This window comes from Thamnophis elegans, chromosome 1 (assembly GCF_009769535.1).
Source record: "Thamnophis elegans isolate rThaEle1 chromosome 1, rThaEle1.pri, whole genome shotgun sequence".
NCBI classification, from domain to species: domain Eukaryota; kingdom Metazoa; phylum Chordata; class Lepidosauria; order Squamata; family Colubridae; genus Thamnophis; species Thamnophis elegans.
In genome coordinates, this window is record NC_045541.1 from 3,080,779 (window position 1) to 3,093,811 (window position 13,033).

General features: G+C 38.4%; 2 protein-coding genes across 7 annotated transcripts in view; one reads left to right on the forward strand and one right to left on the reverse strand.

The window, feature by feature from the left end:
* KANSL1L (KAT8 regulatory NSL complex subunit 1 like) overlaps positions 1-2,770 on the forward strand; it is a 46,147-nt gene extending 43,377 nt beyond the window's left edge. For 2 of the 3 annotated variants that reach the window (XR_004254600.1, XR_004254601.1), the window contains exons 15-16: positions 608-893; positions 980-2,770. Coding sequence is in view for 1 of the 3 variants with exons in the window: in XM_032208783.1 (XP_032064674.1) it covers positions 608-838 (231 nt within the window). In the remaining 2 variants the exon portion in view is untranslated. Of the gene's footprint in view, positions 1-607 lie in introns of all 3 variants that reach the window. The other variant, XM_032208783.1, reaches the window with a different exon arrangement.
* Positions 2,707-11,484, reverse strand: RPE (ribulose-5-phosphate-3-epimerase). Of its 4 annotated transcripts, none has more exons than XM_032208797.1 (6): positions 10,135-11,484; positions 8,481-8,560; positions 6,609-6,748; positions 4,787-4,921; positions 4,529-4,615; positions 2,707-4,171 (listed from the first exon to the last, which is right to left on the reverse strand). In XM_032208797.1, the coding sequence occupies exons 1-6, from the start codon at positions 10,395-10,397 to the stop codon at positions 4,049-4,051; spliced, it is 828 nt and encodes a 275-aa protein (XP_032064688.1). In that variant the 5' UTR covers positions 10,398-11,484; the 3' UTR covers positions 2,707-4,048. The 4 variants fall into 4 exon arrangements, with proteins under 4 accessions (XP_032064688.1, XP_032064713.1, XP_032064704.1 ...); XM_032208822.1 differs by having other exon boundaries at positions 8,481-8,519; positions 10,146-11,477; XM_032208813.1 differs by having other exon boundaries at positions 8,481-8,519; positions 10,135-11,477.
* Positions 11,485-13,033: the final 1,549 nt, after the last annotated feature.

Consider the following 13,033-nt stretch of genomic DNA (forward strand, 5'->3'; position numbering starts at 1 on the left):
CAGCTTTCTTCCTTGTCAACAAGCAACCAATTCCAGTTGAAATCATTTTTTGGATTCCTTTCTTCTGTCATAATGTGCATATATGAAAAACTTGAATATGAACATGGGCTTGAAGCTACAGCCCCCTAGAACTAATAAAAGAATCACAATTTGTTTCTAATTAAATTAATGGCCTGTAGAAAAATTACCACACTTACAAAATGAATTGCGCTCCAGTGTATGTAGCCGTATTTTTCCTCTTTCTTTTACATACACAAGCACATCATCCTTTTCTGGCAGACACAGAAAAAGGAGGTGAGGTGGGGATAATGGAATGGGAATGGGGTGAAGTGAAGAGTAGGGAAGAGAGAAAGAGATTGGATGCAAATGGGAAAGGGGAAGACATAAACTTTTAATAATCATAACTTTATCAAATTATACACATTATATGCATTTCTTGTTCTTTTCTTTCCAACATCTGTTGAAAAATTAACATGATTCCCCATTCCTATTTGCAAGTACTGGGACGGGGGGGGGGGAGTGACTAATCTTAAAAATAGTGGTAAGACACATGCTTTGCTAAGAGTTTATTTTCAGTGCCTTTTATTTTATCTTTCATCTCTGCCAGACTCTCCTCTGGGAACGCCGGGCTTTTCCATTAAAAAATGAAGAAGTAGAAACTTTAATACCCCGTCACCCAGTTCATCAAGAATGTTCAGAGATGTCTGTTCTTAGAGACTCTGACCATAATCCATACACGGCCTTGAGTTTTCTGAACGATAACTGGCCACAAAGGGAGAGTCCCATCTCTGAAGTGGAAGACCCCCACCCAATTGACTTTGGGAAAAAACAGACGTGACAGAGAGTAAAGTTGCTGAATTAGGAAAGTAAATCAAGCTGAAGGAAGATGTAAGGTAATATATTTTTATGCTCATGCAAGCAATAATATTTTTTTTTTCATATTAATATTTACAATATAATCTTTTGACTTTTTTTACAGGCAGGATGAGAATGCAAGAGCTATTTATATTTATCTGAATTCCAAGAAGAATGTCTGTCCGGTAGACTAATATATTCGTTGTGAAAAGTGGATGCTCTTAAACTGTACCCTCAAATCATTGCCCCATCTTGATCAAATATGCAAAGTGTCTAGTTATTACAATGCAGCAAAATATACCTTTGCATTTAGCAAGTGGTAAAAAAAAGCAATATATAAATGCAAAAATGGAACACATACTTGAATTCATTGGGCTAGGCAAGTTAAAACTACAGATGAGATAAAGTCAGTTTAAATTATTTAATTTTCTGTACTTCAATGGATTCCCCCCTCCCCCAATTATTTTAAAGGTAAGTACTAGAAGTATCTGAGAAGTTCAGATTTCTGAAGTAATTGAATCTATTTCTATAGCACTTAGCAGTATTTTTACTTATTTAACTCTTTTGTATCCCTACAAACACTATGTGCGTGTTACAATCAGCGGATTATGAGCATCCATTTTTGTATCTTAGAAACGTCAAATAGACATGGAAAAAAGGACATTTAAATATAAGCATTATGAGCAAGGCAATAGCTCTTAGATAATGATAAGACAAATGAAAAAGTTCTCATTCAAATTCCAAAATGCTGCATTGCAATGTTATTTGTACCCACCAGGGAATGCTAGGTGAATAGATATTGCACAGGACTGTTATGTGTATTTACTGCTACCAATTCAAAAGGATAGTTCTTCTGTGAGGAACTGTTGATAGCTTTTATTAACATACTATTATTAAGTATGCTTTTTAAAACTGCCATTTCCCAAAGGAAGTTTTAATGGGTAAATGGCCAAATTTTAGTGTTCCATTGTCCCCAGCGGATTAGAAGTACACTGGCTAATATAAAAATGTTAAGTTGCCTTTTCACACTACAGCCTATGTTAGATTGTAGTTTCCTATACATTTTGGTTTTAGCTTTTAAAATGCTTTGTCCAGGAAATTAACTTTGAATCTTGCCTCTGATACACCAATTTTCAATCCAAGGTTTTAAAATTAAAAGTTATTTCTCTATTACTACAGTGTGATGTTAATGGATTGAATCCCTTTAGTATTTTGTATTTAACTATGACAAATCATGATTGGGAGATACTGTTGGCTTGGCAACAAATGTTTTATACAATTGTGATGAATATGAAATGACATTTTCCCCCTTTGATTTGCTTTCCAAAGCCGAAGTCTGTATTTTTGTTGGTCAAATTTCTGGTTTTATCATCTTCCTCCTATTTCTTCTTAATATATAAATTATTATGACTTCTAATACATGAATATCCAGCCAGAATATGAAAAATGAAAACATGCATTCTTTAAAAAAGGATTTTTATTTTGTTGATTTGATTCTCACTCTTAAAACAGAGCTCATTCCAATTTACATCTTTATTAATATTAGCTAAAAGGTGGGTTTTGATCATTTGAAAGATGAAATTCTTTTTTCTGGTAAGTTATTTTTTTCATAGTAATAAATTTCTCATGAACATCATCTTACAATTGCTGACAGGTGAAGGAGATGCCAGTCACACATATTATACATTGCTTGGTCTAATATAGATGCCTGTTGTAGATGTGCTAACTTCTACTTAGTTATTTTAAATGAATTTAAATACCTATGTAAATAATTACATTGTATTGTTTTTAACATATGCAAAATGGTCCTAGTCAAATTTATTATGTTTTATCAAATATTCTGTTGAATTCAATAGGGCTTACTCTTAGCCAAATTTGTACAGGATGGCAGCCTTTGCAGATTAAATAGAGGTCCCAACCAAAGCCAGATCCCTTAAAAGTTTGCTATCAGTTCCAAAAATGACAAAAAGTATGCATTTAACTACCTCATCTGCCCAGCCTGGAGTAAAAAGTATTTATTTTAATACAATTGAACAACAGAAAAAGGCTCTATATATTTTCTTGCTTTTATGCTCTTCAGCTTACACTTTATACAAATCAAGATACAAGGATTAACATTTTTTTTAAAAAAAATCTGTTTATCCCTGTTGTCTAACACTGTCTTCCACTGTTTTTTCAGCATAGAAAGGGTAGGAAATGGATGTTTTTTTTTTAAATTTCAAAATATATTCTCAATAAAGCCAATTAAAGAGATTAATGTCAGAGTCCACTGAAAAGAGAATTGCAATGTTTTGTCTTCATTATATTTTTCTTAAGAAAATGATATAATTTGATGTGCCAATTTTGAGTGGAAGAGAAGACTTTTTTGTTCATAAGGCATTTGAGGCACCAAATCATAACATTTCCCTAGCTACTTTTATAGTGTAAACTGTATATCTACGATGAAATTTCTGAAACATCTGTATCAATTGGGAACCAAAAGGATGTGCATTAAAAAAACCAAATTATTTTCAATTTGCAAGTAATTTATACAAGCTGAATGATAATTAATATTGCCTCAAAGCTCAGGTATACATTCTTTTTCAGGCTGAGGGCACAACCAAGAATTGCTTGGATTCTAGGAAAACAAGTACATTTAAATTAAAACATTTAATGTAAATTACTTTCAAAGCATTTAATAGTTTTTCCTTCTGTCATGTTAACAGTTACAACTGATGGCAATTTTAAAAAGTTTTACAGATTATATACCCATGATCTTAACTTTTTAATGGTTTGCAATTTTTGCTGTTATTTTCATATTCAGAACATTGAAACAGATTTCCTGCTCCATTTATTTCCATCCTTCCATTTTTATTCTTAAAGTTTATTAGACCCACAATTGTTCATCAGGGCGAAGCCACCCTTCAAACTTTTCCAATTCAAGGGTTTATTATTTAGCATTTTAAGGAATCATCACATTTGCATTTAAATTTTTTAAAAAAAAACCTTTTCCATGCTGCATGAAATCAAGGAGCAAGCAAGGAGCGTTTTCTCCAATATCACAAGACACTCTTACTATGTATTGTGCTTGGGTTTTTGGTCATAAAATAAGCCTCCAAAATTGATGTCTTGTTTATTCCACAATGGTATCACACACCCCCGCCCCCCATAATGAGAAACAGTAAAACGCAACCCATTTGGCTGCAACGTGATTTTACCGATCAAGAGAACGCTTTTGAGCAGCTTCACAACAGACATTTCTCAGAAGGTTAATCACAGTTCTAGGATCGTCACTCTTCATTATAGCACTCCCAGACACAATCATATTTGCACCTGCCTAAAAGCAAATCACAAGACGGCATAAGAATTTTTAAAATAAACGTGCAATAATGAATTATTAATTATAGAAAATTGTGAAATATAATGTATACATTCTAACAAAACAAACAGCGGTTAGCCAGATCAGCACCTTTAATTATACTTTCCTTATTACTCCTAATCAACAAGAAGCATCAAGGTTTGTCAAAAGTACCAAATGAATATTCAAATGTTTTGCGAAAAAGTTACTTCTATATTTAATCAGAATGAAAAAAGTTTAATATTAAACTGAGATTTTAAAAACTGGGTTACCTAGACACAACAAGTTCCAATAATTGAAATTTTTCGTTTAATATGGACTGTCCCTTAGTCTTACCTCTGCACATTTATGTATAGTATCTGGCCCTACACCACCATCTACTTCAATATCCAAAGAAGGAAACTGGGTTCTCAGCCAGTGAACCTAGTTACAATGCAGAAAGAACAGCATCAATTAACAGAAGCAGTAATTATTTTTCTTATAATATGCAAAAATTAGACATCAATGTATAGAATGAACATTCTCAAAATGTTTAAGGTTGTTCCCATTAGTTTTTCATAAAGCTGGGATTTTTGAAATAATTGGCAAACTTACCTTTGGCATCATATCTTCCATGAACTTTTGTCCACCGAAACCAGGTTCCACTGTCATAACTAAAGCCATGTCTATCTGATTGGCCCATGGTGCTAAAAAATCTACTGTGGTTCCTGGTTTGATAGCCAAACCAACCTAAAGAAGAAAAGGACCAAAATATTAAAACAACTTGTATCCTGAATCTTTTAGAAAAGAAACAAAAAGATTCAGTTATTCCTACCAGACAGTAGTAAAAAGCCCTGCCAAATAAACTTTCGAATGGCAAAGAAAAAAGTAGATTACTTCCAATGTACAACTACTAAGGTAATGTTTGTTTAATGTGCTCAGGAGTTCAGAATTATATGGATGCATTGGTCTTAAACTTGTGATTAAACAGCATTCACTAAGCACTCATTATAGTGATTGGTATGTACAGGTATGTATAAAGTGCCCGATTTCTAAGTATTTTAGTGTTTGGGCTCATTCTAAAGTACTCTTGTTGAGATTTCTTTTGCAGAAATTCAGATTCCAAAGTATACAATGCGTAACGTATGTGTTGCAGGTACTGCTGTGATGGTACAAATGCAGAATTACACGGATGTATACTTTTCACAGGTAGAGAACTGTAGTTTTGCAGTTGCCACGTTACTCATGAGCTGTGTTAAAGAGATTCTAGTGCTATCTGCTCTGTTGGATTTAATTCTGTGGCTTTTAATGAGGCATGCAAAGTCATTGTCTTCCAACTTTTTATAGGTCAGACGGTAAATAGCAGCAAGCAGGGACTGCTGTTCACTTAACATTTGTGGCCTAAGATAACCAACGGGGGAGCAAAGTAAAAGGCTTGTTTTGAGTTATTATGAATGTTGGGACATTGAAAAGTTTCAAGCGTTTGTTCCATTCAAACAGAAAACACTCAGAACTTTTTGAGAAATTTTCTGCAGGAAAACTGACAGTTAAAAGTGCCTAATGGAACGTTTTGAATGGAGCTCTTTTGTTCCAAAGAGAACAAAACATTAGCAAGCCAGAAACAAGTAAACAGCACAATGAATATAGGAGATAATCTACCTTATCAAATGTAGTTGAGCTGATAGAAGTAGGGGAACAGGTCCACCCACATGCATGCATATGACCATATGACCATCTCTTAATTATATTCATGAATATATTCTTTACAATATGTTTTAAACAATGTAACACAAAAATCCCTACTGTTACCAGAAAAATGCTTGAAAGCACCCGTAGATACTAAGCACCCAACATCATAGCTCTGCCATGTCTCCTTTTAAGCGCAGCCTCTAAGATGCAAGCTATTCTGCTCCTTTTTTTGTGCAAACAGGTATATCTAAGTATTCAATCACATCAAAGACAAAAATGCTGAATTGCTTTCTTGGGGCAGAGTGTAGTATTTTTTTTCCGCATGGCTCCTGGTCTGAGCATTGACACTTATCAATTAGAAAATGTTTAGAACCGTAATTCCCACATTAATATAACAGTAATTCCCACATTAACATAATGAAGGCAACTAGACAAATAAAGTGCCTCATCTATCAGATATAGCAAACGTTGTCCTAGAAGGGGGGACAAACAGATTTTTGTAATACAATGTATATTTGGTATTTTAAAGGAATAAGGGTATCAATAGTGATACAATGTAGGAAAAGGAGTGGCAGAACCCAGGAATGGAATTAAAAGAGGGATCAGCATTGAAGCCTCACATAACCACAACAGAAGTCCAGCCCCTCTTCCCTTGAACTCCACTGACCCTTAATCTAACCCAAAGTGGATGCTAACCATTAGTTGAAAAGAGGAGTTTACTAAATTATAAAGACTCCAAGCCTCTCACCTTCATTCCATTTTCTCTTATATCTTTGATGAGGGCCCCTGGATTATTGGTAGCTTCTATATGAAAGGTATATTGATTTGCACCGGCTACAGCCATAGGCTTTACCCACTGTTCTGGTTTAGCAACCATCATATGCATATCTAGAAAGAATAAAATAAGATCAGAAGCACAAATTACTGGACTGCATATTTATAAAACATTGTCGGTCTTGGTTTTAGGATATAAAAGATATAAGGATAGGAACCAGAGGTATGTTTTTAGCGCTCAGTACCCAAGTACATATCTAGTAAATACTAACACATCAATCTGTTTTGGGGATTGCTAATATCTTAAATTCAAGAAAAACCTTGAGAAGGCTTTGGCTATATCTCATTGACCCTTAAAGCAGCTATTCACCAGGATATCCTATTTTGTTGCTATTGGAGCTGCTCAAAACCCTTCCTTGCACCACTGGCATGCCATCTAGTGAGGGGAACCCCTTACTACTTCATCTGATGGCCTCTTCCTCTTGTCCAAGCAGTCCTGACCAGTGAAGGACCCCAGAACCCACTAGAGCAGCAAGGCTGGCTCTGCAAGAAGTGTTTTAATGTGTGGACTTTAAACAAATAATTATATGGTCAATCATGATTGAACAATTGTTGCTATAATCACTATTCACTAAAGAAAGAAAGGCTGGGCTTTAACCACCATATTAGTATTCTCATTTAATATTTGCACATCCATGGAAAATAAAAATAGAGCTGAAAGCAGCCCATTTAAAAAAAAAAACCCAGTAAAATTCTACTCCTTCGAGAAAAAAAGTTACTTGCCCCTCCTTTAAGTCTGTTCTAAAATGGACTCCAGAAACAACTAGGAAAAAGAAAGCTGAAAAGATTGGGATGTCAGAAGCTGCAGCAATGCTGCTTTCCTAAAACACATTTTTTTTAAAAAAAGTACTTCTGTGCATGTGTGTGTAAGTATGCATTTGTACCATACTACTTACCTCAGATTAATATTCAACAGAATAAAATATTAAATACAATATTGATTATAAACAGCAAAACCCTAAATCCAATCATTTGGAACAATTTGCATTGTTTGAGCCTTCTCTGTCATGTACAATTTCATACCATAGTAACAAAGAAAAAACTCTGGATACGTTCACCATATTTTAAAGAGCATATATACAGTAGCACATATTAGCCGAGATCTCTAATACACACTAATGTTCCAAAGGAATAAATCGTAATTCCACCATTATTTCTTACATGCAAAACATTCAAAGAATGAGTGAATCACCTATTTTTAGAGTACCAAAAGGAAGCCCATCCGCTGCAAGACTTAAATAGCTTCCTTGAAGGCTGCCTCGTGTATTTCTGCTTATGTTGCTGTATGGGGAAGAGCCCCTGTGACCTTATGAAACAAAGACCTATGCAAGAAAAGGCAGAAGCAACCTCCGAGTCAGTAGTGGGATTCAAAAATGTTTGCTACTGGTTTGGTGGGCATGGCAGGGGAAGATTACTGCAAAATCTCCATTCCCTTCTGATCAGCTGGGACTCAGAAGGCAGAGGCAGTCAGAGGTAGTATTTACCGGTTCTCTGAACTACTCAAAATTTCCGGTTCTCCAAAGCTGGTCAGAACCTGCTGAATGCCACTGAGTCTTCCAACTAACACGGCTCCTGTAAGGTCTTGAGGAGAGGCTCTTCAGTTATGCTAACACATTCTGCAAAACAGCCTGTTGGAAACTTTAAGCCACCTTCAGATGGCATTTCTTCCACATCTTATGCACAATTCTACCGCTCAAAACGATGCCAGAGCAAGAAGAGGATAATTCAAATGTATCTCATTTCAAGTCTTAAATTAACCTAATATTAATAAAGAATAAGAGCTTACCAAAAAAGTACTGCTGGCCCAGCTGCTTCCGAAGGCTCTCTACAACAGGATGGCCAAAAGTTATGTTTGGAACAAAATGTCTACCCAAATGGGGGGGGGAAATAACATCCGTTGTTAAACAATTTTGGCTGAACTATTTCAGTATATGCACAATTTTAAATAATTAACTAGTACTTAATTTATTGATTAAACATTAGTAAAATTCCTGTAATGACAGAAGAGCAAAGATCCTAAAAGTTCTATTTTACTCTAGCTCATTCAAGTACAAAGATGCACTGTAGCCCATTTGCACTCTTTCTTTCCTATGATTGGTTGACTTAGAAAGGGTTTAAATTTTTATATGCCAACTGCAATGGCCATAAAGTTAAATATCACATGACTGTTTTGCTTAGCCACAACACTCCTGCAGTCCTGCTTGCCATCATAATCCAGGACCATGCAGATTGTTAATCGAGGACTTCCTACGATCATGACACGGGAAGAGGGGGGAGTCCCAGAAAAATAATCCAGCAGGTGAGAGCTTTCGATGAGTGCCATGGGCAGGCATTAGGGAACATCCGGGTGTTACAGGTGGGTGGATGAAAAGGCAATGGAAGCAACTTGCAACATCCTGACAGCTTCTCTATTGACTGTTTGTGGCAAGGAAGGTTGCAAAGGATGACCTCAAGACTGGAGGACGCTGCAATGGGTGCACCTTAGCTGCATTAAGTCCCCCTTGTTCAGGGTTGTCATACAGTTGCTGAATGAGGTCTTGTAAACAGAGGGCTACCTGTATTGCTAAGGCAAAAAATGCTTCCAGGAAGTAGTCTGCATTATCTTCCCTCAAGTTCCAGGCACCATAACAAAGCACTGCTAACAAAACACTTGCTTTCCTGGAAAGTAAAAGTGATAGCATCCACTGCTGTGGCTAACGGCCAGCTGGCAAGATCCCCATCCTTTCATGTGCCTGAGGGCTGTTGCGGTACAAGCAGCCGCCCACCCATCCCAGCATAAACCTGCTGTCACTGAACATGCCCGGAATTTGCTTATTTGTTCCGCAAAACAATAAAAAATGACTGACGGAGAGGGCTGTAAAGCAGTGGTCTCCAACCTTGGCCACTTTAAGACCTGTTGGACTTCAAATCCCAGAGTTCCTCAGCCAGCTGTACTTTGGGATATTTGGGGAATTCTGGAGTCTTTTGGGAACTTCCTCATGTCCATGATATGAGCATCCATATGTTGGCATAGTTGGAGAAAAATGTCTAGCAGACATTCTCCTTTCTCAGTCATCTAAGTCAGTGGTCTCCAACCTTGGCAACTTTAAGACCTGTTGGACTTCAACTCCCAGAGACAGCAAAGCTGGCTGAGGAACTCTGGGAGTTGAAGTCCACGAGTCTTAAAAGTTGCCAATGGAGACCACTGCTGTAAAGCACTACGGAACGGTATATAAGTCTAAGCGCTGTTGCTATTAAATATTGCACAAGAGCACCGCACTTTCCTCCTTCCGGTCTATTCCGGAAAAGGAAATCCGCCCCCAGCCAATCAGAAGGGCGGTTCTTGTTGCCCTCTTTCCCTTCCCCCCCCCACCCGCCCACCACGACCGTCATCTACAACCAAAGAGCCGAATGGCCGCCCCCCGCGAGGACCCCTGTCGCAGGCGCTCGGGCGAGTTTACCCGTCCATTACATCCAGGTGCAGGTAGTCCGCGCCGCAGTCCATCATGCGCCGGCATTCGGCTCCCAGAGCCGCCAGGTCGCTGTTCAGAATGGAAGGACCTATCCGGCAGCCCGACGCCATAACCCTTATTTTTTTCTTCTCTCCCGGAAGGACCGGAAGCGGGACCGGAAGCCGCTCGCGCTCCGCCAATCCGCGGGAAGCAGGTTTCGTGTTTTGTGGGAAATGTAGTTTTTCCGTTGAAGCTGGTGGCGTTGGGCGCATCGCCTGCAAAAAAAACGTTTGGTTCGGCTGGGGAATCCCGAAAAATTGAATCCTCTTGGTTTCTGGATCGGCGTCTTATGCGGAGCCAGTTATTGCTAGGCCTTTCAAACTGTTCAGACCTTTGCTCTCCAACCTTGGCAACTTTTAAGACTCGTGGACTTCAACTCCCAGAGTTCCTCAGCCAGCAAAGCTTACCTGCCATGTACCTGAACGCCCCCTGCTGTACAGGAGTGGGCATTACATAAACAGAAACCACCAATGCTGTAGATTGGTCAACTTTAAGACTCGTGGACTTCAACTCCCAGAATTCCTCAGCCAGCAAAGCTTACCTGCCCTGTACCTGAACGCCCCCTGCTGTACAGGAGTGGGCATTACATAAACAGAAACCACCAATGCTGTAGATTGGTCAACTTTAAGACTCGTGGACTTCAACTCCCAGAATTCCTCAGCCAGCAAAGCTTACCTGCCATGTACCTGAACGCCCCCTGCTGTACAGGAGTGGGCATTACATAAACAGAAACCACCAATGCTGTAGATTGGTCAACTTTAAGACTTGTGGACTTCAACTCCCAGAATTCCTCAGCCAGCAAAGCTTATCTGCCATGTACCTGAACGCCCCCTGCTGTACAGGAGTGGGCATTACATAAACAGAAACCACCAATGCTGTAGATTGGTCAACTTTAAGACTCGTGGACTTCAACTCCCAGAGTTCCTCAGCCAGCAAAGCTTATCTGCCATGTACCTGAACGCCCCCTGCTGTACAAGAGCGGGCATTACATAAACAGAAACCACGCCAATGCTGTAGATTGGTCAACTTTAAGACTCGTGGACTTCAACTCCCAGAGTTCCTCAGCCAGCAAAGCTTACCTGCCATGTACCTGAACGCCCCCTGCTGTACAAGAGTGGGCATTACATAAACAGAAACCACGCCAATGCTGTAGATTGGTCAACTTTAAGACTCGTGGACTTCAACTCCCAGAATTCCTCAGCCAGCAAAGCTCATAGTTTTAAACATAATTTTGTTTTAACTTTCAAGTGGGGTTTCATTTCCATTTTAATTAAAAAATTAGCTTTAATGTGTACATATTGATTTTAAGGTTTATATAAATAAACATTTTCTCAATTTCAAGAGTTAGTATGGCAAAATAGCCCTTTCATTTCTTAAACATAGCATATGTCAATGCAAAGATAACATTCCTCTGATTATCCTGAGATCATTTATTAACCGTATTGATTGCTGCTATAAACAATTGAAACATTTTTATACCTTAATCCCTTGATAAATATTTTGAAATACAGAATTTCTTTGGCAATCAAAGTATTCACCAAATTGAAATCTTTGCAGAGAAAGCTGTTTTGGAAATTTAAAGTAACTTGTTTCTGAAGATAGTACTAATTTTTACTTTTGAATGCCAATTCTTCCTTTTAAAACTAAAAGTCTACAGACATTATAATGTGTATGTGTGTTATGTATGTATATATCCTGCGTTAGATTTCAAAATTAAGTGCCGGCAACGCAGTTGCAATTCAGTGGTGGGTTTCAAATTTTTTTACAACATCTTCTGTAGGCGTGGCCTGCTTTGTGGGAGTGGCTTGCTGGCCATGTGACCGGATGGGAGTGGTTTGGCAGTCATGTGACTGGGTGGGCATGGCCAACTTGTAAAATGTGGTGAAACTCACTGAACAACGCTCTTGCTTAGCAACCAAAATGTTGGCTCAGAAACTCTGGCATTTGAAGCATACAAGTCTTAAAGCTGTCAAGTTGCAAGATCCTTGCACCCCTAACCCTTTAGGAAAAAAAACCATGGGTGTTCAAACTTGACAGCTTTAAGACTTGTGGACTTCAACTCCCAGAATTCCTCTTCCAGTCATGTTGGCTCAGGAATTCTGGCATTGAAGTGTGCAAGTCTTAAAGCTGTCAAGTTACAAGAGCCTTGCACCCCTAACCCTTTAGAAAAAAACACCCCCCAGGGGTGTTCAAAGTTGACAGCTTTAAGGTTTAGATAGGACTCTTAGAGGTGGGCAGGGCAATTGGTGAGCCAGCCAATCAGTGAGCGGCGGGCGGGGCAAGTGTGGTGCAGACGGGCAGGGAGAGGGAGCTGGAACCGGTTCTAAACGGCATGGTAGATTTGTGGAACCTCTTCTATAGAAGAGGTTAGAACTGGCAGGAACCCACCCCTGTTGCAATTCCTCCCCCTCACCCCCCCGCTCTCTCTCACACACACACAAACACACACACACAAATGATTAGTCTCAAGAGAAAGATGGCAAGTCTCAAGAAATATTGGTCTGCGATGGGATATAATGGGTATCTTGCTGGTTTATGTGCAGTTACAAAATCACCAATAGTTGTGTCTGTTCCAAGAAATCTATGGGGGATGGATGGATGATGTTTTGGTGTTTTGCATAGATTCAAACATTAGCAACCAAAAGACTTCATCTGGTTCCAAGATAGTTTTCTGTACCATTGCAAACTGTTTCCAGCATCTGAATAGGAAAAAAAAACACGAAGTACGGTATTTCTATCAACATCAAAATGCACTGTTTCAGATCATCCGTAGTCCAAATCAGCCCACATGATTATGGGGTGCTTTGTCAAAAAAAATTTTTTTTCAGAATAATTCAGAAGTATTGAA